A 25327-nucleotide genomic window follows, 5' to 3' on the forward strand; every position below is an offset into this window, starting at 1 on the left:
TAACTTCATCTTAATAACAATTATACATACATATTTCTACTAATAGGTTATGGCTATGCAATAAATCCTAGCTAATCCTCCCTGTTCCAACAAAACCACTACTTTTCCCTAGAAAGACAGCCCAATATTAACCACCTCAGTCTCCAAGCCCAGGGAATAGGGGCGCTGACTCTTCATTGACTTCTTTAAGCTGACTATGAGCGTTGAGATATTAGAAGAGGGGCAGGGGGAAGAGTAAATTGATAAGCCTTTGACACTGTGTCTTCACTGCATCTAGCTGGAATTCCAGGATATCGGCGGTTCGAGCAGGTCTGCTCAGCTTGCTTGATGAGTAGATACCAAGGCTGTGTATTCTGCAATATACAATTCTTAAAAGAAATTTTAGTATCAAGATAACTTTTTGTTTGAATTCTGGAATCTAGTCCTCTGGTGGCCTGCCTCTGTCATGTCTAATCCATATAATTCTGGGAGTTTCTATGAGGGTGTGCTCACACCAATCTCCCATTCCCACCTCCCTGCTCTTGAATTCCCCAATACTAGGGAATCCAAACTTTCAGGCACCAAGGCCATCCACTTCCACTGATGCCTGGCAAGTCCACCCTCAACTACCTATACAGGTGGAGCCATGAGTCCCTCCCTTTGTGTTCTTGGGCTGAAGATTTTAGAATGGCTACTTCAGCTTGTTTCTTAGGACCATTTGCTTGAAATTTTGTTTTCCAGCCTTTTACTCTAAGGTAGAGTCTGTCTTTGCACTGAGGTGGGTTTCCTATATGCAGCAAAATGCTGGGTCCTGTTTATGTATCCAGTTAATTAACCTAAGTCTTTTAATTGGGAAATTGAGTCCATTGATGTTAAGAGATATTAAGGAACAGTGGTTGTTGGTTTCTGTTATTTTTGTTATTAGAGGTGAAATTATCTTTGTATGGCTATCTTCTTTTGAATTTGTTGGAAGAGGATTACTTTCTTGCTCTTTCTAGGGTATAATTTCCCTCCTTGTATTGGAGCTTTCCCACTATTATCCTTTGTAATGCTGGGTTTGTGGAAAGATATTGTGTAAACTTGGTTTTGGTTTTTCCATCTATGGTGATTGAGAGTTTTGCTGGGTATAGTAGCCTGGGCTGGCATTTGTGATCTCTTAGGGTCTGTATGACATCTGTCCAGCATCTTCTAGCTTTTATAGTATCTGGTGAGAAGTCTGGTGTAATTCTGATAGGTTTGCCTTTATATGTTACTTGACCTTTTTCCATTTACTGCATTTAATATTCTTTCTTTGTTTTGTGCACTTGCTGTTTTGATTATTATGTGACGGGAGGTATTTCTTTTCTGGTCTAACCTATTTGGCGTTCTATAGGCTTCTTGTATGTTTATGGGCATCTTGTTCTTTAGGTTAGGGAAATTTTCTTCTATAATTTTGTTGAAGATATTTATTGGCTCTTTAAGTTGGAAATCTTCACTCTCATCTATTCCTATTATCCTTAGGTTTGGTCTTCTCATTGTGTCCTGGATTTCCTGGATGCTTTGTGTTAAGAACTTTTTGCATGTTGCGTTTTCTTTGAGAGTTGTGTCAATATTTTCTATGGTATCTTCTGCATCTGAGATTCTCTTTTCTATCTCTTGTATTCTGTTGGTGATCTATGACTCCTGATTTCTTTCCTAGGTTTTCTATCTCCAGGGTAGTCTCCCTTTGTGATTTCTTTTTTTTTGGTTTTTCGAGACAGGGTTTCTCTGTATAGCCCTGTTTGTCCTGGAACTCACTCTGTAGACCAGGCTGGCCTCAAACTCAGAAATCTGCCTGCCTCTGCCTCCCAAGTGCTGGGATTAAAGGCGTGCGCCACCACTGCCAGGCTTGTGATTTCTTTATTGTTTCTATCTCCATTTTTACGCCCTGGATAATTTTGTTCAATTTCTTCACCTGTTTGGTTGTGTTCTCTTGTAATTCTTTAAGGGATTTTTGTGTTTCCTCTTTAAGGGCTTCTACCTGTTTACCTGTGTTCTTCTCAAATTCTTTGAGAGTGTTATTTATGTCCTTCTTAGAGTCCTCTATCATCATCATTAGGAGTGATTTTAAATCTGAATCTTGCTTTCCTAGTGATATGGGGAATTCAGGACTTTCTTGTGTGGGAGAACTAGGTTCTAATGATGCCAAGTACCCTGGGTTGCTGATGCTTATGTTCTTGCGCTTGCCTTTCGCCATCTGAATCTCCTTAGTGCTACCTGCCCTGTCTCTGACTGGAGCCTGTCTTTCCTATTATTTTGGTTGTATCAGAACTGTGTGGGGTGGGTGTTACTACTGGGGTTAGAGCTGGGGCCCAAGATCTGCTCAGTGCTCAGGTGCAGACAGGAAGGAAACAGTGCTCCAGGCCAGGAGTAAATTCCTGTGTCCCAGTGGGTCCCAGTTGCTCCCTGTTTGGGGCCAGTGTTGCTTTCTCCTTACCTAAGATACTGTTGGGAGCCAACTTTTAGCAGAAAGCGGCTATCAGCTTTGCAGCCATCTTGAGCCATATACCCTGACATGAGACTTGGATTACAATAGCCTACAACAGCTGAACACACTCCGATAATCTTGGTTTAGATACCTTGGGTGCATGAGATTAAAGGTGTGTGAGATTAAAGGTGTGTAACTTAAGAGTGTGACTTAGAAGTGTAGAGATCAGATTTAGAGACAAGACCTAAGGGCATGATAAAAGGTGTGACCAAAAGGCATGGCTTAGAAGTGAGACATATAAAGGCGAGAGGCAGACAGAAGAAAGATGAGAGAATCAGACACTTAGAGGAAATATACTCTTTAGGGAGACTCTTTAGAGAGTACAGCTAGACTTGGGACTTGGACTAGGAAGAGAGACTGAAGAATAAACGGGATTGAAACACACTCTGGTCTCCATTCTTCGAGTCCGTCCTCACTCTCTCTCTCTTGCTGAACCCCGACCTGAGGACTGGAGCGGCAGCTTGGGCCGGGATACAGTGGCCGCCAAGCGCGGAGTGGAGAGGGCCTCAACAAGATACTGCCCAGGTTAGAGCTCCTGGGAGGCTCGATTCCTCTGGGTTCTGTGAGAGTGGGGACAGAGCTGCCGCCCGGGATCTGCTCAGTGCTCAGGCCCAGACCCGAAGACCCAATGTTCCTTTTAAGATTACATAGCTTCTGTGTAGAATGCTCTATGACCATCCTCTTTTTTTTCTTTCTTTCCTTTCTAAAGATTTATTTATTCACTCATTCATTCATTAACTTATTTTATATGAGTACACAGTAGCTGTCTTCAGACACACCAGAAGAGAGAGGGCATAGGATCCCTTCACAGATGGTTATGAGCCACCACATGGTTGCTAGGAATTGAACTCAGGATCTCTGGAAGAGCAACCAGTGCTCTTAACCACTGAGCCATCTCTCCACACTCACCACCTCCCGTCTTGTTTCTTTATCTCATAAATACCCGCTCAACCGTACCCTTAGGAAGATTCGAGTCTTAAGACCTCTTTATGTTGGCTGTCTCTTGAATAAACCCTTCTGCAAAAGCTCTTGTTCAGGTGGTAGACTTATATACAACAGGCAAAACAAACAAACAAAAAACAAAAAGCCCCACTCATTCTGGCTCCCAATATTCTCTTCATGCTGAGTGTGCAGAAGGGGTCTTGCTGCCTTCTTCCCCTCAGACAACCTCCATTTCCACTGGACTGCTCCCAAGGTCCCTACAGATACTCTTTCTCAATCATTTTTATTTCTGCTGGGCATACCCAGAATATTAGGAGGCACACGTTAATTCCTTTTCTGTTGTTTGTTTTGTTGTTGTTTGTATGGTTCTTGTTTTATTTTGAAACAGGTTCTCCCTGTGTAACCCTTGCTGGGCCTAGAACTCTGCCTCCTGAGTACTGGGATTAAAGACATGTACCACTGCATCTAACTGTTAGTTTGTTTTGTTTTTAAATCTCAGTGTAATAACTTTAAGTTAATTTAAAAATATCAAGGAACACAGCAGCCCAGGCCTATAGTCTTAGCACACAGGAAGCTGATACAGGAAGACTAGCCACACAGCCCAGGCAAGGAGTGAGCCCCAAAAGACCACCAGTCTGGTGCTTTAAAGGCCCTAGTGGACAGACCACACCCAGGATGACCCCTGGCTTCTAGGACAGGGAGTGCCCTGAGATAACCTCAGCCTGAGGCTGCAAGGCTGGGGTGAAGATCAAGCCTGACATGACCACCAGCCTGGCCCTGTGCAGGCCCAACCATGCCCAAGATGCCACACTGCATGAATGGGGCATAGCCCTCCTGAGACCACTCCTGAGATGACCCCAGACACTCAGAGACCCCAGTCACCACTAAAAGCAGCAAGTAAGTGATGGAGAAATGGAAGAGAAACAGAAACAGAAGGATGTGGATACTATAAAGATGGGCAGAACTGGAGACTAGAGGGTAGTAAGGAGCACCCTGATGTGTGTAGACAGTAATGCCACCTCGGACCATGGTAGGGTCCTGGCCTGGGCTGCCACCAAGAACCAGGAAGGAAGGAAGGAAGGAAGGAAGGAAGGAAGGAAGGAAGGGAGGGAGGGAGGGGGCAGGGAGGGAGGGAGGGAGGGAGACAGACAGACAGACAGACAGACAGATAGAAAGCAAGCCTGGAGAGGTGTTCAGCCATGAAGCCATTAAGACCACCTGCTGCTCTTGCAGGGGACTCAGGTTCAGTCCCCAGCAGCACATCGTAATTGTAATTCCTGGGGATTCAACACCCTCTTCAGGCCTCCAAGGGCCTAGCCATGCTTGTGATTGACAGACATACTTGCAAACAAAACACCCATACACATAAAGATAAATAAATAAAATGTAAATGCATTTAAGTACTCCTACTTACGTTCTGGTGCTCTATAGTATCAAACTTACATTACACAGCATCAAAATATTACTTGGTGTGTAAAAGTGACTGCCTCATACGTCCAGCGAGCTGCGTTCCATCCCTAGAAACCCCGAGAAAGCAGAAAGAGAAGACCAACTCCACAAAACTGTCATCTAGCACCCACACGCTTGTGTGCCCGAGCACACACGAAACCTCGTAAACAATTTTAAAAATCTCACTGAAGGTATAGAAGGGAAATGTATCAAACTAAGTAAGGCAACCCAGGCTCAGAAAGACAAACGCCACATAGTGTCTCTCATATACAGATTCTGGCTTTGAATTTTTAGATTTATATGTTTAACTTGGGATCTCAGAAAGAAAGGATCCGTGGAGGGGAGGGTGTATTAAGGGGTGAGAGGGATTAAAGATTTAAATGAGGCTAAGGGCTGGGTAAAATGGGAGAGAAGTAGATGAGGGCTGAACGGGGTCCCTTATGGAAACACACTACTTTGTAAGCTGATAGATAGATAGATAGATAGATAGATAGATAGATAGATAGATAGATAGATAATTTTTAAGAGTTAGAACATGGATACCTTTGCATGTACAATACTTACTTCCCTCATAAGACACAAGTTATTAAACGATTATCTCAGTTCCAGGTGTTGGATAGCTTCTTATGAGTTATTGGTCAGATAGACTTAAAAGTCCCCAAAAGAACACAACTATTGCCATTGCTCAGCAAAACCAGATAGTAAGACCCTACTGCTGATGACATAGCTGTCTGCATACAATCAACAAGATCAGTTAACATTGTAACAGACAGCACTAATTAGTTAACATTGTAACAGACAGCACTAATTAGTTAACATTGTAACAGACAGAACTAATTAGTTAACATTGTAACAGACAGAACTAATTAGTTAACATTGTAACAGACAGCACTAATTAGTTAACATTGTAACAGACAGAACTAATTAGTTAACATTGTAACAGGCAGAACTAATTAGACCCAGTGGGTCACAATAAGCAACAAAAAGGAGAAACATGAAGGGGAAGGAGATATGTATGGGGTACCTGGGGGAAACAGAAGAGAAGAGTTGGGGTTCCTATATTCAAGATACATGGTTTAGAGGCTGGAGAGGTGGCTCAGTTATCAAGAGCACTGACTGCTCTTCTAGAGGACCCTGGTTCAATTCCAGCACCCACATAGTGACTAAACTATTTATGACTCCAATCCCAGGGGAATCTGATGCCCTCTGCTGGTCTCCTTTGGTTCCAGGTCTGTAAGTGGTACACAGACACACATGCAGGCAAAACACCCAAAAACATAGAAGTAAATATTTTTTAAAAGATGCATTGTCTGCGTGTATGCAATTGACAAAAGATAAACAAAAAATATCCTAATAAAAATAAAATTGGGGTTGTAGAAATAGCTCAGCAGCTAAAAGCACTGGCTGTTCTTCCAAGACCTAGATTCGATTCCCAGCACCCACATGGTGGCACTCACAACCATCTGTAACTCCAGTTCCAAGGGGATCTGATGTCCTCTTAACTTCCATGGGCACTGTGTGTATGTGATGCACAGACATACATGCAAAAAAATACTCATGCTTATAAAATTAATGAATCCTAAAAACTAAAAATAAAAACATGCCATAGCCCAGAAATATGTATAATGCTGTATGTTTTTTTTTTTGGGGGGGGGAGGGGTTCGAGACAGGGTTTCTCTGTGTAGCCCTGGCTGTCCTGGAACTCCCTCTGTAGACCAGGCTGGCCTCGAACTCAGAAATCCACCTGCCTCTGCCTCCCAAGTGCTGGGATTAAAGGTGTGTGCCACCACCACCCGGCGCTGTATGTTATTTTGAAGTAAAAATATAACCAGCCTGGTGGCATACACTAATGATCTCAGCAATTGAAACACAGAGGCAGGAGAATCTCCACTTTGAGGCCCAACCTAGGCAACAAAGCAAGACTCTGCTTTTTCTTTTTCTTTTTTTTTTTTTCTTTTTTTTTTTTTTTTTGACTATTTTACTTATTTACATTTCAAATGTTATCCCCTTTCCCCGTTTCCCCTCTACAAACCCCTGATCCTATTTCCCCTCCCCCTGCTTCTATGAGGGTGCTCCCCTACCCACCCACCCACTCCCACTTCCCCACCCTGGCATTCCCCTACACTGGGTCATCGAGCCTTCACAGGACCAAGGGCCTCTGCTCCCATTAATGCCCAACAAGGCCATCCTCTGCTACATATGCAGCTGGAGCCATGGGTCCCTCCATATGTACTCTTTGTTTGGTGGTTTAGTCCCCAGGAGCTCTGGGAAGTCTGGTTAGTTGATATTATTGTTCTTCCTATGGGGTTGCAAACCCCTTCAGCTCCTTCATGCTCAGTCCAATGGTTGGCTGCAAGCATCCACCTCTGTATTTGTCAGGCTCTGGCAGAGCCTCTCAGGAGACAACTAAATCAGGCTCCTGTAGGCATGCCCTTCTTGGCATCCACAATAGTGTCTGGGTAAGACTCTGCCTTTTAAAAATACACATTTAAAATAGTAAAACACAAAACTGTCAAAGCAAAATTAAACAAACAGACAAAAGAACTCTGACCTATGCTTGCAACCATTGTTCAGAAAATTAAGTTATTTTTTGTTTTGTTTTGTTTTGTTTTTTGAGACAGGGTCTCAGAACTTGCTCTGAAGAACAGGTTGGCCTCAAAAGCAGAGATATGCCTGCCTCTGCCTCTCGAGTGCTGGGACTAAAGCCTTCCACTACCACTGCACAGCTGAGAACTAAATTCTTATGTATTACATAAGAATTTTACATTTACATTATTATTACAATATTAACATTTTACAAATGGTGCAAGAGATAAACCTCTATCTGTCAGTCTTGCAGAAATCCAAACTGTTCTTTCCAGTGATGGTCTGATCCAAATCACAAACTCTGCAACAACGGGTCCAAAACAGCAATTCACTATTAGCCAAGAACTTCTCTAATTTTGTTCCAATTTTGGTCCAACAAGAGAAAGTAAAATGTGTCTCCCCACTTCTAGTTAGATGTAGCCTTCTTACATCTCTCACAGACGAACAGCCTCCAGTCAGAACCACTAGACACCGGCTCTTTTTCCTGAAGCTGCCCCGTCCCCTTTTTATTATTTGTTTTCTGTGAAGTTCCCACATTCCTGTGGGCCTTTGTATCTGTACCAAAAGTGTAAAATGGCGTTTGACTCACTTGTCATAGAAAGCTCAGACTAAATAGCCTTTGATTTTTCTCACTTGGTCTTCATTTAGAATACTGAATATAGTAACTCTATGACAATTTTCTAAATCTTATGATATATTGATACTATCTCTAAAATATTCATCTTTTGCAAAGGACTGGTTAAAATCCTATTATTACTAATATAAGTCAATATGCTAAAGGTCTCTCCTTTTCGGGGACAATCCTGTTGCTAAATGGATAGATTTTCTGGAGCCCGAAAGATGCAGGTGGCCTAGGTACCTCCAGAAAGAACCGTCAGAGTCGGCCACACCTGAGAGACCTGAAAGAACTACAATTCCCAGCGGTCCCTGCGGAGGCGCGGGTCAATGCGTGCGCAACGCTGGAGCGCTGTGCTGTTCCCGCCAATTCTCGTGTCAGTCCTGTCCGGGTTTAGTTCCTTACTTCATGGAGCCATTTGATCCCGCAGAGCTGCCGGAGCTACTCAAGCTTTATTACCGAAGGCTCTTTCCCTACGCCCAGTACTATCGCTGGCTCAACTATGGCGGAGGTGATGGGGGCTGGAACGGGATGGGTAGCGGGGCTGGGAGCGGTGCGTGAGGATATTCTGGGCGGGATGTCCTTATATACTGTATAAGGGTCCTCGGCGCCGATGTGAGTGCCCTACTGCACTATCTCCATCCGCCCCACCACCTCTAAGGTACAAAAAGATACGCAGTCCCCATGACCATAGTGTGTAAATGAAAGAGAACGAAAGGGACCAACAACTAGCAGGCACAGAGGTGTGTGACCTGCAACCAGGCACCTTCTTCACCGATAACAGGCATTTCATCTTTGAAGTATTTACACCTCTTGTTTATGTTCCCTAGCAAATGTGAAATAGTATGCCGCTTCAGATTATAGGCTATCTAGAACAGTGTTGGGCACAGAGTACTCATTAAAAATATTCCAGGCCGGTCGCACGCCTTTAATCCCAGCACTTGGGAGGCAGAGGCAGGCGGATTTCTGAGTTCGAGGCCAGCCTGGTCTACAGAGTGAGTTCCAGGACAGCCAGAGCTACACAGAGAAACCCTGTCTCGAAAAACCAAAAAAAAAAAAAAAAAGAAGAAGAAGAAGAAGAAGAAGAAGAAGAAGAAGAAGAAGAAGAAGAAGAAGAAGAAGAAGAAGAAGAAGAAGAAGACAAAAAAATAAAATAAATAAAAATATTCCAGAAAGCCTAGTGACTTAAACCTGTAATCCTTACATTCGGGAGGCTGGGACAGGTAGATTTTCTTGAGTTCAAGGCCAGCCTGGGCTACATAGTAACTTCTAGGGCAGCCTAGTCTACACAATAAGACTCTGCCATTTAAAACTATATGTCTTCCCATTAGTTAAAGTTATATTATGCCCTGAACTGGAAATAAAATTATTTTGCAGTGACAAAGAATTACTTTCAACACCGAGAATTTTCGTTCACACTGAAAGATGATATTTACATTCGTTACCAGTCCTTCAACAACCAGAGCGATCTGGAAAAGGAGATGCAGAAGATGAACCCATATAAGATTGATATAGGCGCAGTATATTCTCACAGAGTGAGGAATCTTTTGTTGTTGTTGTTGTGTTTTGTTTGTATCTTTTGTGTGTGTGTGTGTGTGTGTATTTGTTTCATAAGCCAGAGTGAGTTGGTGCCCCCAAGTTTTGAAGGTTAATGTTTTAGAGTTTATTATAATTGAAACACACCATTTTTTTTTTTTTTTTTTTTTTTTTGTGGTTTTTGGTTTTTTTTTCGAGACAGGGTTTTTCTGTGTAGCCCTGGCTGTCCTGGAACTCACTCTGTAGACCAGGCTGGCCTCCAACGCAGAAATCCACCTACCTCTGCCTCCCAAGTGCTGGGAATAAAGGCGTGGGCCACCACTGCCCGGCGAAACACACCTTTTTTGCAAGTAAATTTTAGCCTTGCTTAACACTCTACTGACTGAAAAAAATCACCTGACTGTTAACACCTTGCCTTCTTACTAGGTTTAGGAAAAAAGGTGAGCTTTGGGCTGGAATGTAGCTCCATTGATAAGAGTACTTTAGCATGGCATGCTCGAACGGTTAGAAACGAAATCCTCCTGCCTCTGGGATTAAAGGAGTATGCCAAGACCCCAGCAAGAATGTTTTTTCTTTTTAAAGACATGGTCTCATGTATTTCAAACTGGCTTCTGCCTCCTCTATGCTGGGATTACAGATAATGCACATCACACCTGCTTTATGTGTTCTTAGAAACGAAAAATAGCTTTGGCATTTCTACCAAGCCACATATACTTAGAGTTAACTCATTACACCCTATTTTAAGTTGATAAAAAAATAAAAACTATCATCAATTCAGATTGTATGAGATCCAAAGTATCTATAAGTGTATACAGTATCTTTGATTCATTGCCATATAAATAGACATGGGCAGTGTGTTGTGTATGTCTGTTGTGTGTGTCAGCATGCTGTATGCGTCAGTGTGTTGTATGTGTCAGCGTGTTGTATGTGCCAGCATGTTATATGTGTCAGAACCTGATGGTGTTTTTTATTCATAGCCCAGTCAACACAATACAGTGAAGCTGGGAGCTTTCCAGGCTCAGGAGAAAGAACTGGTCTTTGACATTGACATGACAGACTACGATGACGTAAGGAGATGCTGCAGGTAAGCGCCTTCCTGCTGGGGTAGGTGACATCACTGGCAGTGAGTAATGATGGCTGTGTTCCAGTTCTGCAGACATATGTTCCAAGTGCTGGACTCTCATGACAATGGCCATGCGCATCATAGACCGAGCACTGAAGGGTATGTGTCTGTGTCATGCGTATCAGTGTGTCGTGTGTGTCAGTGTGTTGTATGTGTCTGTGTGTCCTGTGTATTAGTGTGTCATGTGTGTCAGTATAGTGTGTGTGTCAGTGTGATGTGTGTGTTAGTGTGTTGTATGTGTCAGTGTGTTATATGTGTCTGTGTTGTATGTGTCAATGTGTCATGTCAGTGTATTGTGTGTGTCAGCGTGTTCTGTTAGTGTGTCGTGTGTGTCAGTGTATTGTGCCTGTCTGTTGTATGTGTCAGCATGTTGTGTCTGTGTTGTATGTGTCAGCGTGTTGTATGTCTCAGTGTGTTGTGTCTCAGTGTATTGTGTGTCTCAGGAGTTATGTGTTGTATGTGTCAGTGTGTCGTGTGTGTCAGTGTGTTATCCTCTCAGTCTCTATATTTCATTATCAGATCTCAGACACTTCTAATATTTTCCCCTGAAACATAAGAGGAAAAGGAAAAGAGAAAAGTTAGTATTGAAAACATTAATACAGCTGTTGAAGAAATCCATGTATCTTCCCCCAGTACAATCTACTGTGGAGCAATTCTGTGTGCTAGGTACTATTCTCCATACGAGACATAAAAAATGAAAAGAACAGTCTTACCCAGGCTGGCTTTAAACTTGCTGTATTGCCAAGGATGACTTGAACTCCTGAACCTCTTACCTCTATCCCCTCAAATTACAGGACCTCTGAGCTGGCTCTCAGCTGCTGTGTGAACTGCCTCACAGCTGCTTCTGATTCTAGCTCTAAGGGATCCAAGACTGTCCTTCTGGTCTCTGCAGGCACCAACACATATGCAGACATACACTCATACACATAAATATTAATGAAAATAAGTCAAGGAAGAAATAAATCCCTGTTAGGAAGACGATGATGAGTAAGAAAGGCCAGCACTCTGATCACAGTGAGCGCTCGGGCTCCTGGCAAGCTGCGGGTAAGTCAGCATGAGGAAAATGAGGAACTGTCACTGTGCGAGCATGCACGCCTGAGTTTGGCTTTGCAGCACCTATGTAAAAGCCAACTATGGTGGCACATACCTGAAACCACAGCACAGGCTGGTGGAGACAGGATTCCAGAGGCTTGTCCAGCCAGACTGTCTAGCTGAATCAGTGAGCTCCACAGGCAGTAAGAGACCTCAGAAAATAAGGTGGACAGCTAGAGAGGAAGACACCCAGCGCCAGCCTCTAAGCTCCCACAGGCATGCACAGACATGCACGCCCTTCTGTCATAACCACAAATTAAAAAGTAAAACGTGAAAAAGCCCAGTCTGGTGGTGCCTTTTAGTAATTTCAATGGTGGAGGTAGGAGGATCAGTAGTTCAAGGTCATCCTTGGTAATAGAGCAAGTTCAAAACCATCCTGAGTGGGTCATCTGGACGGCGGCAGTGCTTGCTTTTAATGTCTGCCTTTAGAAGGCAGGCAGGCTAATGGACAGAGCTCTATGGACCCTGGTCTATATACAGCCAGGACTATACAGAGAAACCCTGCCTCAAAAGAACAAACAAAAAGGCATCCTGGATAACGGAAGACCTTGTCTCAAAATTCATTGCCAGTATCCACCCTGCATGGGAGGGGCAGGGCTGGAAGATGAGAAAGCTTGTGGAAAATGAGCATTGGGTAAGCAAAAACTGGGTTACAGCACTGTCTTAAACCCTGTTGTTTCTGTCCCTCCTCAGAGGACTTTGGATTTAAGCACCGCCTCTGGGTGTATTCAGGAAGGAGAGGTGTGCACTGCTGGGTCTGTGATGAGTCCGTTCGAAAGCTGTCCTCGGCTGTACGCTCCGGGATCGTGGAGTACTTGAGTCTTGTAAAGGTAACAGTCTCTTAATTAGCAGTCTCCGTGTCTTTCTCTAGTAGATATTACCCAGAACATTTAGTAACACAGAAAATATATATATATATTATATATATTTATACATATTATAAAAAATATATATTTATAATATATATTATATATAAATATAATGTATATATTTATAGCATTCATATCCTAGAGTAAGTGAACTTAGCAATGATCATTTAAAGCCTTGATAGCAGACTGAAGTGATGCCTCAGTGGTTAAGAGCACTGACTGCTCTCCCAGAGGTCCTGAGTTCAATCCCCAGCAACCACATGGTGGCTCACAACCATCTGTAATGGGATCCTATGCCCTCTTCTGGTGTGTTTGAAAACAGCTATAGTGTACTCAGAATAAATAAAAAAATAAATCTTGGTGCTAGAGAGATGGCTCAGTGGTTAAGAGTACTGACTGCTCTTCCAGAGGTCCTGAGTTCAATTCCCAACAATCACATGGTGGCTCACAGCCATCTGTAATGAGACCTGATGTCCTCTTCTGATGTGTCTGAAGAGAGCAACAGTGTATTCACATACATAAAGTAAATAACTAAATCTTTTTTTTTTTTTTTTTTTTTTTTTAAAAAAAGAAAGCCACCAGGCAGTGGTGGTGCACGCCTTTAGTCCCAGCACTTGGGAGGCAGAGGCAGGCGGATTTCTGAGTTCGAGGCCAGCCTGGTCTACAGAGTGAGTATCAGGACAGCTAGGACTGCACTGAAAAAAAAAAAGAAGAAGAAGAAGCCATAATAGCCACTTTTAAAAGATACTTGCACATGTGTATGTGCGCTTGCACACGCATACACACACAGCTCAATTAACACTGCAGGAGAGAGAACAGAAAGAAAGAGCCAGAGGATGGGAAGATGTCTTCTGGACATGACATAGCTAGTACACTCAGGTGTGCTCACTGTAGCTGTGGTTGTCTGTACAAGTCCTTCATGTGATGGGAGCCATCAACAATTCATTTCTTGTGGATGGAAGAATCCACCCCCCATCCCACTCCATGTGGGGCTTCTGAGGGAGGCATGTCATTCTCATCACTGATAAGTGGCTCTTGCTCTGGGAAATAACCTCTCACCCACACTGGGGCCAGAAACTTCAATTAAACTCAGTGAGTCTCACACACAGATGAGCAGAAAGTGGAAAGAGGCCCTGTTGGAAAGAAGAGTTTCAATAAGGGAGGATGGGGGTGACAGAGAGGCATGGGGGGGAAATAACTAAAATTCATCGTATAAATATGTGAAACATATTTATAAATATGTGAAACATATTTATATATAAGTATAAATATATTATATTTTTTAAATAAATTATATTTTTTTACAATATGTGTGGCATCTCATGCTAATAATTCCATTGCGTGGGAACTGGAGCAGGAAGATGGGGTGAGGTTCAGGTCAGCCTGGGCTGTAGAGTGAAACCTTGTCTCCAACAGCAGCAGCAACAAAAAGATACTAAATGTTTTGTTGCTAAGTATCCTCCTTTGTAACAAAAGGAATTTTGTCAAAGGAAGTTGGAGGTGTTCTGGGCTGGAAAGATGGCTCTGTGATTAAAAGCACTCTCTACTCTGGCGGTTCCCTGGATCTGACCTGGTCCTTGCCGTTACAGTTCCCGGGATCTGGCCCCATCTTACAGCCTTTTTAGCTGTACTCTCATCATGCACATACATGTACTCAAGCACATACATGCACAAAAGATAAAATAAATTTTTCTAAGATAATAAGATAGCATCCAAGTTTCTTTTTCTTTCTTTTTTTTTCTTTCTTTCTTTTTTTTTTTTTTTTTTTTTTTTTTTTTTTTTGGTTTTTCGAGACAGGGTTTCCTCTGTTTAGCCCTGGTTGTCCTGTCCTGGAACTCACTCTGTAGACCAGGCTGGCCTCGAACTCAGAAATCCACCTGCCACTGCCTCCCAAGTGCTGGGATTAAAGGCGTGCGCCACCACCGCCCGGCCCAGCATCCAAGTTTCTATACTTCAGAATTTAGCCACTGCCTTTGGTTTTATATAGCTTCAAGTGAAATAATAGAACATATTAAAGATGTTTTAAATAACTAATTTATGCTTTATAATATACATAAAATTCTTTTTCGGTGCTTTATTTTTCAGGGTGGTCAAGATGTTAAAAAGAAAGTTCACCTAAATGAGAAAGTTCACCCTTTTGTCAGGTCTGTTGGGGAAAACCCCCTGAGGGCCAGGTCTGTTGGGAAAGACCCCCTGAGGGCCAGGTCTGTTGGGAAGACCCCCTGAGGTTTGCCTCTTGTTTGCCACATGTGCTCAGAGATGCCTCTTGCTGCCAGTTTTCACCACTGAGTAGTGTTTCCAGCAATAGTTGCAGCCGACAGCCTCCAACTTTTAAGTAGTCTTGTTCCAGTGTCTCTACTGTCATTTTCAGTAACCTTCAGGAACATGACAGCACTTCCACTTAAAGACAAGAGAAGTGGGTTTTAGACAACTGTACGGTTCGCTTGACATCACACAAGCAATTGTCAACCTCTAGCACAGGTCCTGGTCTACTTTACTGTAACACCCGTGCTGCCTCTGCCGAGGTTTCACCCTGTGACCTCACCTGGTAGGAGAGTACCTGTGGACCCTGTATCTTGCTAATACTGTTGTTACTGTCATTCCTACAGAAAATCTATAAACATAATTAAAAAGTACTTTGAAGAATATGCCTTAGTTAACCAAGATATTCTCGAAAATAAAGAAAACTGGGATAAGATTTTAGCCCTTGTTCCTGAGAATATCCTTCCTGTGGTTACCATGTAAGCCAGTTGTGTCGGTCTGTGACATACATGTGTGCATTTACACGGTCTCTGTGACATCATAGATGTGTGTGTCTACATAGTCTCTGACATTATAGATGTGTGTGTTTACAGTCTCTGTGGCATTATAGATGTGTGCATTTACATAGTCTCTGTGACATAGATGTGTGTGTCTACATAGTCTCTGTGACATAGACGTGTGTGTCTACATAGTCTCTGTGACATAGACGTGTGTGTCTACATAGTCTCTGTGATATAGATTTGTGTATCTACATAGTCTCTGTGACATTATAGATGTGTGCATTTACATAGTCTCTGTGACATAGATGTGTGTATCTACATAGTCTCTCTGACATTATACATGTGTGTGTGTTTACAGTCTCTGTGACATTATACATGTGTGCTGCCTGCATAGTTTCTGTGACATTATACATGTGTGCTGCCTGCATAGTTTCTGTAACATTATACATGTCTGCTGCCTGCATAGTTTCTGTGACATTATACATGTGTGTGTGTTTACATAGTCTCTGTGACATTATACATGTGTGTTGTTTGCATAGTCTCTGTGACATTATACATGTCTGCTGTTTACATAGTCTCTGTGACATTATACATGTGTGCTGCCTGCATAGTCTCTGTGACATTATACATGTCTGCTGTTTACATAGTCTCTGTGACATTATACATGTGTGCTGTTTGCATAGTCTCTGTGACATTATACATGTCTGCTGTTTACATAGTCTCTGTGACATTATACATGTGTGCTGTTTGCATAGTCTCTGTGACATTATACATGTCTGCTGTTTACATAGTCTCTGTGACATTATACATGTGTGCTGTTTACATAGTCTCTGTGACATTATACATGTCTGCTGTTTACATAGTCTCTGTGACATTATACATGTGTGCTGTTTGCATAGTCTCTGTGACATTATACATGTCTGCTGTTTACATAGTCTCTGTGACATTATACATGTGTGCTGTTTACATAGTCTCTGTGACATTATACATGTGTGCTGCCTGCATAGTCTCTCTGACATTATACATGTCTGCTGCCTGCATAGTCTCTGTGACATTATACATGTCTGCTGCCTGCATAGTCTCTGTGACATTATACATGTCTGCTGCCTGCATAGTCTCTGTGACATTATACATGTCTGCTGCCTGCATAGTCTCTCTGACATTATACATGTCTGCTGCCTGCAGTCTCTGTGACATTATACATGTCTGCTGTTTACATAGTCTCTGTGACATTATACATGTCTGCTGCCTGCATAGTCTCTGTGACATTATACATGTCTGCTGTTTACATAGTCTCTGTGACATTATACATGTGTGCTGTTTACATAGTCTCTGTGACATTATACATGTCTGCTGTTTACATAGTCTCTGTGACATTATACATGTCTGCTGCCTGCATAGTCTCTGTGACATTATACATGTCTGCTGCCTGCATAGTCTCTGTGACATTATACATGTCTGCTGTTTACATAGTCTCTGTGACATTATACATGTGTGTTGTTTACATAGTCTCTGTGACATTATACATGTCTGCTGCCTGCATAGTCTCTGTGACATTATACATGTCTGCTGCCTGCATAGTCTCTGTGACATTATACATGTGTGCTGCCTGCATAGTCTCTGTGACATTATACATGTGTGCTGTTTACATAGTCTCTGTGACATTATACATGTGTGCTGTTTGCATAGTCTCTGTGACATTATACATGTCTGCTGTTTACATAGTCTCTGTGACATTATACATGTGTGCTGTTTGCATAGTCTCTGTGACATTATACATGTCTGCTGCCTGCATAGTCTCTGTGACATTATACATGTCTGCTGCCTGCATAGTCTCTGTGACATTATACATGTCTGCTGCCTGCATAGTCTCTCTGACATTATACATGTCTGCTGCCTGCATAGTCTCTGTGACATTATACATGTCTGCTGTTTACATAGTCTCTGTGACATTATACATGTCTGCTGCCTGCATAGTCTCTGTGACATTATACATGTCTGCTGTTTACATAGTCTCTGTGACATTATACATGTGTGCTGCCTGCATAGTCTCTGTGACATTATACATGTCTGCTGTTTACATAGTCTCTGTGACATTATACATGTCTGCTGTTTACATAGTCTCTGTGACATTATACATGTGTGCTGCCTGCATAGTTTCTGTGACATTATACATGTCTGCTGCCTGCATAGTCTCTGTGACATTATACATGTCTGCTGCCTGCATAGTCTCTGTGACATTATACATGTGTGCTGCCTGCATAGTCTCTGTGACATTATACATGTCTGCTGCCTGCATAGTCTCTGTGACATTATACATGTCTGCTGCCTGCATAGTCTCTCTGACATTATACATGTCTGCTGCCTGCATAGTCTCTGTGACATTATACATGTCTGCTGTTTACATAGTCTCTGTGACATTATACATGTCTGCTGCCTGCATAGTCTCTGTGACATTATACATGTCTGCTGTTTACATAGTCTCTGTGACATTATACATGTGTGCTGTTTACATAGTCTCTGTGACATTATACATGTCTGCTGTTTACATAGTCTCTGTGACATTATACATGTCTGCTGCCTGCATAGTCTCTGTGACATTATACATGTCTGCTGCCTGCATAGTCTCTGTGACATTATACATGTCTGCTGTTTACATAGTCTCTGTGACATTATACATGTGTGCTGCCTGCATAGTCTCTGTGACATTATACATGTCTGCTGCCTGCATAGTCTCTGTGACATTATACATGTCTGCTGCCTGCATAGTCTCTGTGACATTATACATGTCTGCTGCCTGCATAGTCTCTGTGACATTATACATGTGTGCTGTTTACATAGTCTCTGTGACATTATACATGTGTGCTGTTTACATAGTCTCTGTGACATTATACATGTCTGCTGTTTACATAGTCTCTGTGACATTATACATGTCTGCTGCCTGCATAGTCTCTGTGACATTATACATGTGTGCTGCCTGCATAGTCTCTGTGACATTATGCATGTGTGCTGCCTGCATAGTCTCTGTGACATTATACATGTCTGCTGCCTGCATAGTCTCTGTGACATTATACATGTGTGCTGTTTACATAGTCTCTGTGACATTATACATGTCTGCTGTTTACATAGTCTCTGTGACATTATGCATGTGTGTTGTTTACATAGTCTCTGTGACATTATACATGTCTGCTGCCTGCATAGTCTCTTATGTCCTAGATGTTTAATCTTTTGTTTTATGCAATAAAATATGTCTACATTTTTGTATCACTGGGCTACAGTAAGAAATGGGGCCATTTTGTAAAATAGTGTTTTCATTTTATAAGTTCTTCCAGAATTAGTGTTTAAAGAATGGGGAATCATTTTATCTAGATATGATGTCATAAGTACCTTCTAATTATGTTAGCATTCTTTCTGCCAGATCACCACTGTAGTTGTACAAGGGAATTTTTAATGGTGTAACTGCCAAGCACTTGTGTTTTAGGAATCATTAATAGTTTCTGAATGTGTGAAGCTTCAGTATTCCTGCAATAATATATACTAAAGAGTTACTCATTGAGGTATCCCAAGTGAGCATTCTCCTTAATGAAGCATCACCAATTCATGATGAGCTGCAAAGAGGGTTTCAGAAGTTTCACAGTTCACCTCAGCGCTGGGAACACCTGAAGAAAGTGACCAGTGCACCTCAGGTATCCACCACTGGGATCCGTGTTTACCGACGTCAACACAGCTAGTAATTGAGTTATGACTGGTTTTGCTTTAAAGATGGCTAAAGTTCCTTCTGACCCTCACGTGGTCTCACATCTGCTTTCAGAATACCAAGACTGATAAGTGTGGCCCCTGGCTGGAATGGGAGATTATGCTCCAGTACTGTTTCCCACGCCTGGATATCAACGTCAGCAAAGGCGTCAATCACTTACTGAAGAGTCCTTTCAGTGTCCATCCTAAGACAGGTACAGTGCAAAGAAAGCAAGGGAAACCAAAGGAAAAACATTTGGTCTCACGGTGTAGCCCTGACTGGCGTGGGACTCGCTGTGTAGATCAATCCTCTCTCACGGAGATCTGCCCGTCTCTGCCTCCGAGTGCTGGGATTAAAGGCATGTGCCACCCCAGCTGGCTAATTATGTGTTCGAAAGGATATCATTGGTTATGAATACATGTGTCTGTAAGGTGAAAGGTTGAAGAGTTGACTTACTGGCTACCTACGTTCCTGTGAAGGAGCTCACAGGGGAATTGTTACTATATAAAGGTTTTTGGGTTAGGGGCATGAGGCTCAGTTTGTAGAGTGCTTGCCTGGTACATACAAAGCCCTGGGCTGCATCCCCAGCAACCATAAAACTGATGGCATGGGCCTATAATCCCACTAATTAGGAGGAGGACACGGGAGGATCAGAAGTTTAAAGTCATCGTCAGCAACGTGGCGCTTGAGGCCAGCCTAGGCTATCTGAGAGCCTTGTCTCAAAAAAAAAAAAAAAGGCATGATTGTATTCTCAGCTCCTAGATATGCATTTCATGTATTTCCTCAGATGTATTTATAAGACAATGCTACCAAAGGTCACGGGTCACTTAACAACATTACCTTTAGAGAAATATCATTTGATATAAAATATCATTTTATAACCAAGTAGACATCACAGTGTATTCTTATACGAACCAAGCTGCTTCTTGCTAGATACCACTGTATGTACCGTCCATCCTTTGACCAAAATATCATTATGGGAACATGACTGTGTATTTCCAAAATATTTTGCAAAGATGTTCAGTGTGGGACTGCTGAGATGTCTCAGTAGGTGAAAGGCACTATAAACCCAGCCCCAAGGGAATCTGATGCCGCTCACTCGTGTTCATAGAGTACACACATTAAACTTAAGGTGTCCATTGTGGTCAAGTGTAGCGATGCATACATATAGTCTCGGCACTCAGGAGGTTCATAAGTTTAAGACCAGATCGGGCTACATAGTGAGATCTTAGTTCAAAACAACCTTAGTGTGGTGGCTCATGCATATAATCCATCCCAGTACTCAGGCAGAGACAGAACGATCTTTAAAAATTCAAAGCCAGACTTCTCGGCATAGCAGGGCTTCAAGGACAAACAGGGCTGTATAGTGAGACCCCATCTCCAAAAACTGTATTTAAGACCCCTTATAATAGCAAAGGTTTTGGGAAAAAAATTTCCCGTGTGTGTGTGTGTGTGTGTGTGTGTGTGTGTGTGAGAGAGAGAGAGAGAGAGAGACTAATACTAAGGCCCTTAAGCATGCATTCACTAAACTATACCCCCAGAACCTTGTAAAGTTTTAACCAAAAATAATCCAGAGACACAACAGCCAACAGTCATGCATTTATAACTTCTGGTTCTTGTAGGTCGCATTTCTGTGCCTATCGATTTTCAGAAAGTGGATCAGTTTGATCCATTTACTGTTCCAACTATAAGGTATGTTCCCGATCAGTGATCATTCCTTATTTGTGACTTCTTTTGAATTTTAAATAGATTATACTTGATCCCTAGACAGAAAATTAGTGACCTGCCATGATCCAGAGGCAGAGGCAGGAGGATCCCAAGCTCTAGATGGGGGTGAAAACGTAGCTTACTTGGATGGGGTACATGACAGCAGGAGTTGTGGTAGACACCTGCAATCTCAGACCTCAGAATTCAAGGCCGTCCTTGACTATATAACAAGTTTGCGGCTGCCCTGGAATGCATGAGACCCTATTGAGCTGGCAGATTGGTTGTTTGCTTGTTGTTCAGAAGTGCCAGGGCCTTTTACATATGCAGACAGTCCCTCTAGCTATACTGCCAAGCTGTACCTCAGATGCGTGGTACATATGCAGACAGTCGCTCTACAGCTAAGCTGCACCTCAGGCCCATGGTTTTCACAGAAGATTTTGAGCTTCGAGTGCTAGTATACCACTGGGTGATGTGGGACCAGGGACCAACCCCAGTGGTTCTTCTATCCTGTTGCTTGCAGCGCCATCTGCCGGGAATTGGATGTGGTTTCCACTAGTGAGAAGGAAAAGGAGAATGAAGCTGAAGCTGAAGGCAGACACAGACTCAGAGGTAAGCTACTGGACGGAGGCTTCCGTCAGCAGCAGCTTCTTACCTGACTGCACTTCTGTAGGAGCAGGCCACCAGGGGTCACTTTCTATCCTGAACCCAGCTCCGTGGTAAATTCTGTTATGGAGTGCTTCGTTTCCTGGTTTTAGAATTGTTTTAAATGGGATATTTGGGGCTGAAGAGATGGCCCAGTGGTTAGGAGCACTAACGGTTCTTCCAAAGGATCCCAGTTCAATTCTCAGTACCCACATGGCAGCTCACAGCTATCTGTAACTCCAATCCTAGGAAATCCGACATCATCACACAGACATGCATGCAGGCAAAACACCATGTGCCCAAAGTAAATTGAAAAGAAAAAAAAAGTTAAATGGGATATTTCTCCTAATTTCTTTCTCTGAGAATACATTATTGGTTTATATAAAGGCTGCTTTCAAACCCTGCAAGTTTTCTATAGAATTTTTTGGGGCTTTTTGTTTGTTTTTTTGTTTTTCGAAATGGTTTCTCTGTGTAGCCCTGGCTGTCCTGGAACTCACTCCATAGACCAGGCTGACCTCGAACTCAGAAATCTGCCTGCCTCTACCTCCCAAGTGCTGGGAATAAAGGCGTGCGCCACCACCACCCAGCTCTATAGAATTTTAAAGAATCACATTATCTGTGACTACAGATAGTATGACTTCTCTTCCTCTTTTCCCGCTTTCATCCCTCTTAGATCTGTCTTTGTGTAACTGCTGGAGCTAAGATTTTGAGCACTGTATCAGATAAAGAGTAGGGGAGGTGCTGGAGAGAATCCTCAGTAGTTAAGAGAACGTGCTACCCTTGCAGAGGACCCAGGTTCGATGTCCAGCCCCACTCTGTAAGAGCTGGTTGTAACTCAAGTTCTGGGGGTCCAGTGTCGTTTTCTGGCTCCTATGAGCACTGCATGCATGTGGTGCAGAGACACACATTCAGGCAAACACTCATGCACGTGAAATAAAAAGAGTCTAAAAAGACATAAAAGAAATAAGCGGGAAGGTGAGCATCCTTGTCTTGTTCTTGATCTTCTTGTTCTTGGTCTGTCTCCATTTTACACAATGTTGTCTATAGGTTTGTTGTATATAACCTTCATCATTTTGGGGTCTGTTTCAACTATAAAGTCTCCAGAACTTTGATCATGAAGGCACATCGAACTTTCTCAAATGCCTTTTCAACATCAAACACCGTGAGGGTCTGTCTTCAGTTTATTTATATGACGTATTACATTTATTGATGTATATATGTTGAACCAAACTTGTCTCTCTGGCACAAAGCCTACTTGTTTGTAGTTTATAACCTTCTTAATGTGTTCCTGATTCAGCTTGCAAGTATTTTATTGAGAACTTTTACATCTATGCTCGTCAAAGAAATTGGTCTATCGTGTGTGTGTGTGTGTGGGTGTGTGTGTGTGTGTGTGTGTGTGTGTGTGGTGGTGTGTGGGTGGTGGTGTGTCTTTACCTGGTTTTGCTACCAGGATAATATTGCCTTCATAGAACAAATCTGGTGGTGTTCCTCCATTTCTGTTTGTGAACAAACTTTATAAAAATTGGTATGAGACAGTCCTTGAACTTGAACATTGGATAGATAGGTCAAGCATGGTGGCACATGCCTTTAATCCTAGAACTTGGCAGAGGCAGGAGAGTGTCTATGAGTTCAAGGCCAGCCTGGTCTACAGAGTGAGTTCAGGACAGTCGGGACTACACAGAGAAACCCTGTCTGTCTTTAAAAAAAAAAAAAACGGGGGGGAAGAAGAGGGGGCTGGGACATCTGTGACTCTGTCCAGCTTCCATTTGTGATATGTCTACTTAAGGTTATTTGTGTCTCCTGGATTTATTTTGGTATGTGATGTGCATCTAGAAATCCTTCTATTTCTTCTGAGTATACGTTTTCATAGTAATCACTACCATGGCTCAGTATTTCTGTAGAATGTGTTAGAATAACACCTTCTGTTCTCTGTTCAATACATTTATATCTTCTATTTGGTTGACTAAAGGTTTGTCAATCTTACTAACTTCTTCAAAGAACTAACTCTGTTTGGTTGTTCTAAAACATTCATGTCCTTTCTGCCAACATGCTCCTTCTAATGTACATGTCTCATGACTTAGATTATAAGAAGACCAGCCTAGCACCATATGTGAAAGTATTTGAACAGTTTCTCGAAAATCTGGATAAATCCCGGAAAGGGGAACTTCTCAAGAAAAGTGGTAAGATGAGCTTCCCCTAATCTTTACATTTATTTACTTAGCTGTGCGTGTGTGCGTGTGTGTGCGTGTGTGTGCATGTGTGTGTGTGTGTGTGTGCGTGTGTGTGTGTGTGTGTGCGTGTGTGTGTGCATGTGTGTGGAAGTCAGAAGACAACTGGAAGTGGCTACTTCTCTCCTTCCACCCAGGTAGGTCCTGGGGCTTGAACTCAGGTCTTCAGGCTTGGCATCAAGCATCCACACCCACTGAGCAGTCTTGCCAGCCAAGTCCTCTGTATTCTCATTCTGTCCTGGATCAACCTATAATTTGGGCTTCAATAAGTGCAAAAACATGTCTTTATATATGGTGTGAATTAATTCTTTCACTTAAACCATATTTTTATTTTTTAAATTTTGTTTTCTATTTTGTTTTAGATTTACAAAAAGATTTCTGAAGAAAACAACTTCCATCCAACCTACGTGAATGCCTTCTGCCTTCGACCATGGAGCATTTAATAAATACAGTAGAATCATCGATGTGCCTCAGTCCTTAAAACAGAACTTACTTTCGAGAAATAATTTCTGTCGAAGAGACCTGGTCTTTGAGACCAAAGAGGGTGTCAAGGGCCATGAAAGAAACAATAAATCAAGGAATAGGTGAACTGCAGAAGTCTGTAAAATGTTTTATATAAAAAGATAATCTCTGGGCTTCTGATATACTGGGTTCCAGCGGTTACTGTGGAGAGTGAGCAGAGTTTGCCCAGGACTTCCATCTTACCACTCTGGATTCCTCCTTCACCTCCATGATTTTATATAAATGACAGCCTTGTCCTTCAGCTGTGTGAGTTACTCATGGCTCACACCTGTGATGCCAGCACTTAGAAGTATGAGGCAGAAGGATTGCCACAAATTCAGGACCAGGATGAGCTACACCACAATTCATCTGTATTAGTCGGGGTTCTTTAAAGGAACTGAACGTTTGAATATGCCAGTGGGGGAATGGGCTTGCTTGTGAGAGGGAAGAACTTCCTTCTTACATGTCATTTATATCGGCTGCCATCAGAAGGTATGGCCAGATTTAGGGTGCATCTTAACACTTCAAAATATCCAGATAGATTTAGGGTGGTTTTTACCACTTCAATGATTTAATTAAGGAAAAGCCCTTACATGTAAACCCAGCTGCTTGCATTTTAGTTAATTCCAGTTGTGGTCAAGTTGACAGCCAACACTATCACACCACTGCTCAGTTTGGTCTTGTTTGGTTTTGTTTGGTTTTCTTTACTGTTATGTATACTTGTTTTGAGAGATGGGGTCAACTCTAGACCAAGCTGGCCTCAAACCTGTGGAGGGCCAGCAGGCCAACTGTGTCAGCCTCCTGGGTGCTAGGACCAAGCTGGCCTCAAACCTGTGGAGGGCCAGCAGGCCAACTGTGTCAGCCTCCTGGGTGCTAGGGCTATAAGCCCTCAGCCACCGTGCCCAGTTTTTTTTCCCTTTTTCTTTTCTTTAAATTTATTTACTTTATTTATAGGAGTGCACTGTCACTGTCTTCACATCAGAAGAGGGCATCAGATCCCATCACAGGTGGTTGTGAGACACCTTGTGGTTGCTGAGAATTGAACTCAGGACC

The 25327-nt window shown here is 42.5% G+C and overlaps 1 protein-coding gene across 1 annotated transcript; it reads left to right on the plus strand.

Moving 5' to 3' along the window:
* The first annotated feature begins 8416 nt into the window (after positions 1-8416).
* On the plus strand, positions 8417-24370 carry Prim1 (DNA primase subunit 1). Its single transcript, XM_076920565.1, has 13 exons — positions 8417-8589; positions 9456-9613; positions 10592-10698; positions 10763-10836; positions 12523-12659; positions 14784-14842; positions 15308-15417; positions 19055-19146; positions 19272-19410; positions 20819-20888; positions 21424-21512; positions 23627-23725; positions 24136-24370. The coding sequence occupies exons 1-13, from the start codon at positions 8487-8489 to the stop codon at positions 24153-24155; spliced, it is 1257 nt and encodes a 418-aa protein (XP_076776680.1). The 5' UTR covers positions 8417-8486; the 3' UTR covers positions 24156-24370.
* The last annotated feature ends 957 nt before the right edge of the window (positions 24371-25327 follow it).

The sequence above is a fragment of the Arvicanthis niloticus genome, chromosome 22 (genome assembly GCF_011762505.2).
Source record: "Arvicanthis niloticus isolate mArvNil1 chromosome 22, mArvNil1.pat.X, whole genome shotgun sequence".
NCBI classification, from domain to species: Eukaryota; Metazoa; Chordata; class Mammalia; order Rodentia; family Muridae; genus Arvicanthis; species Arvicanthis niloticus.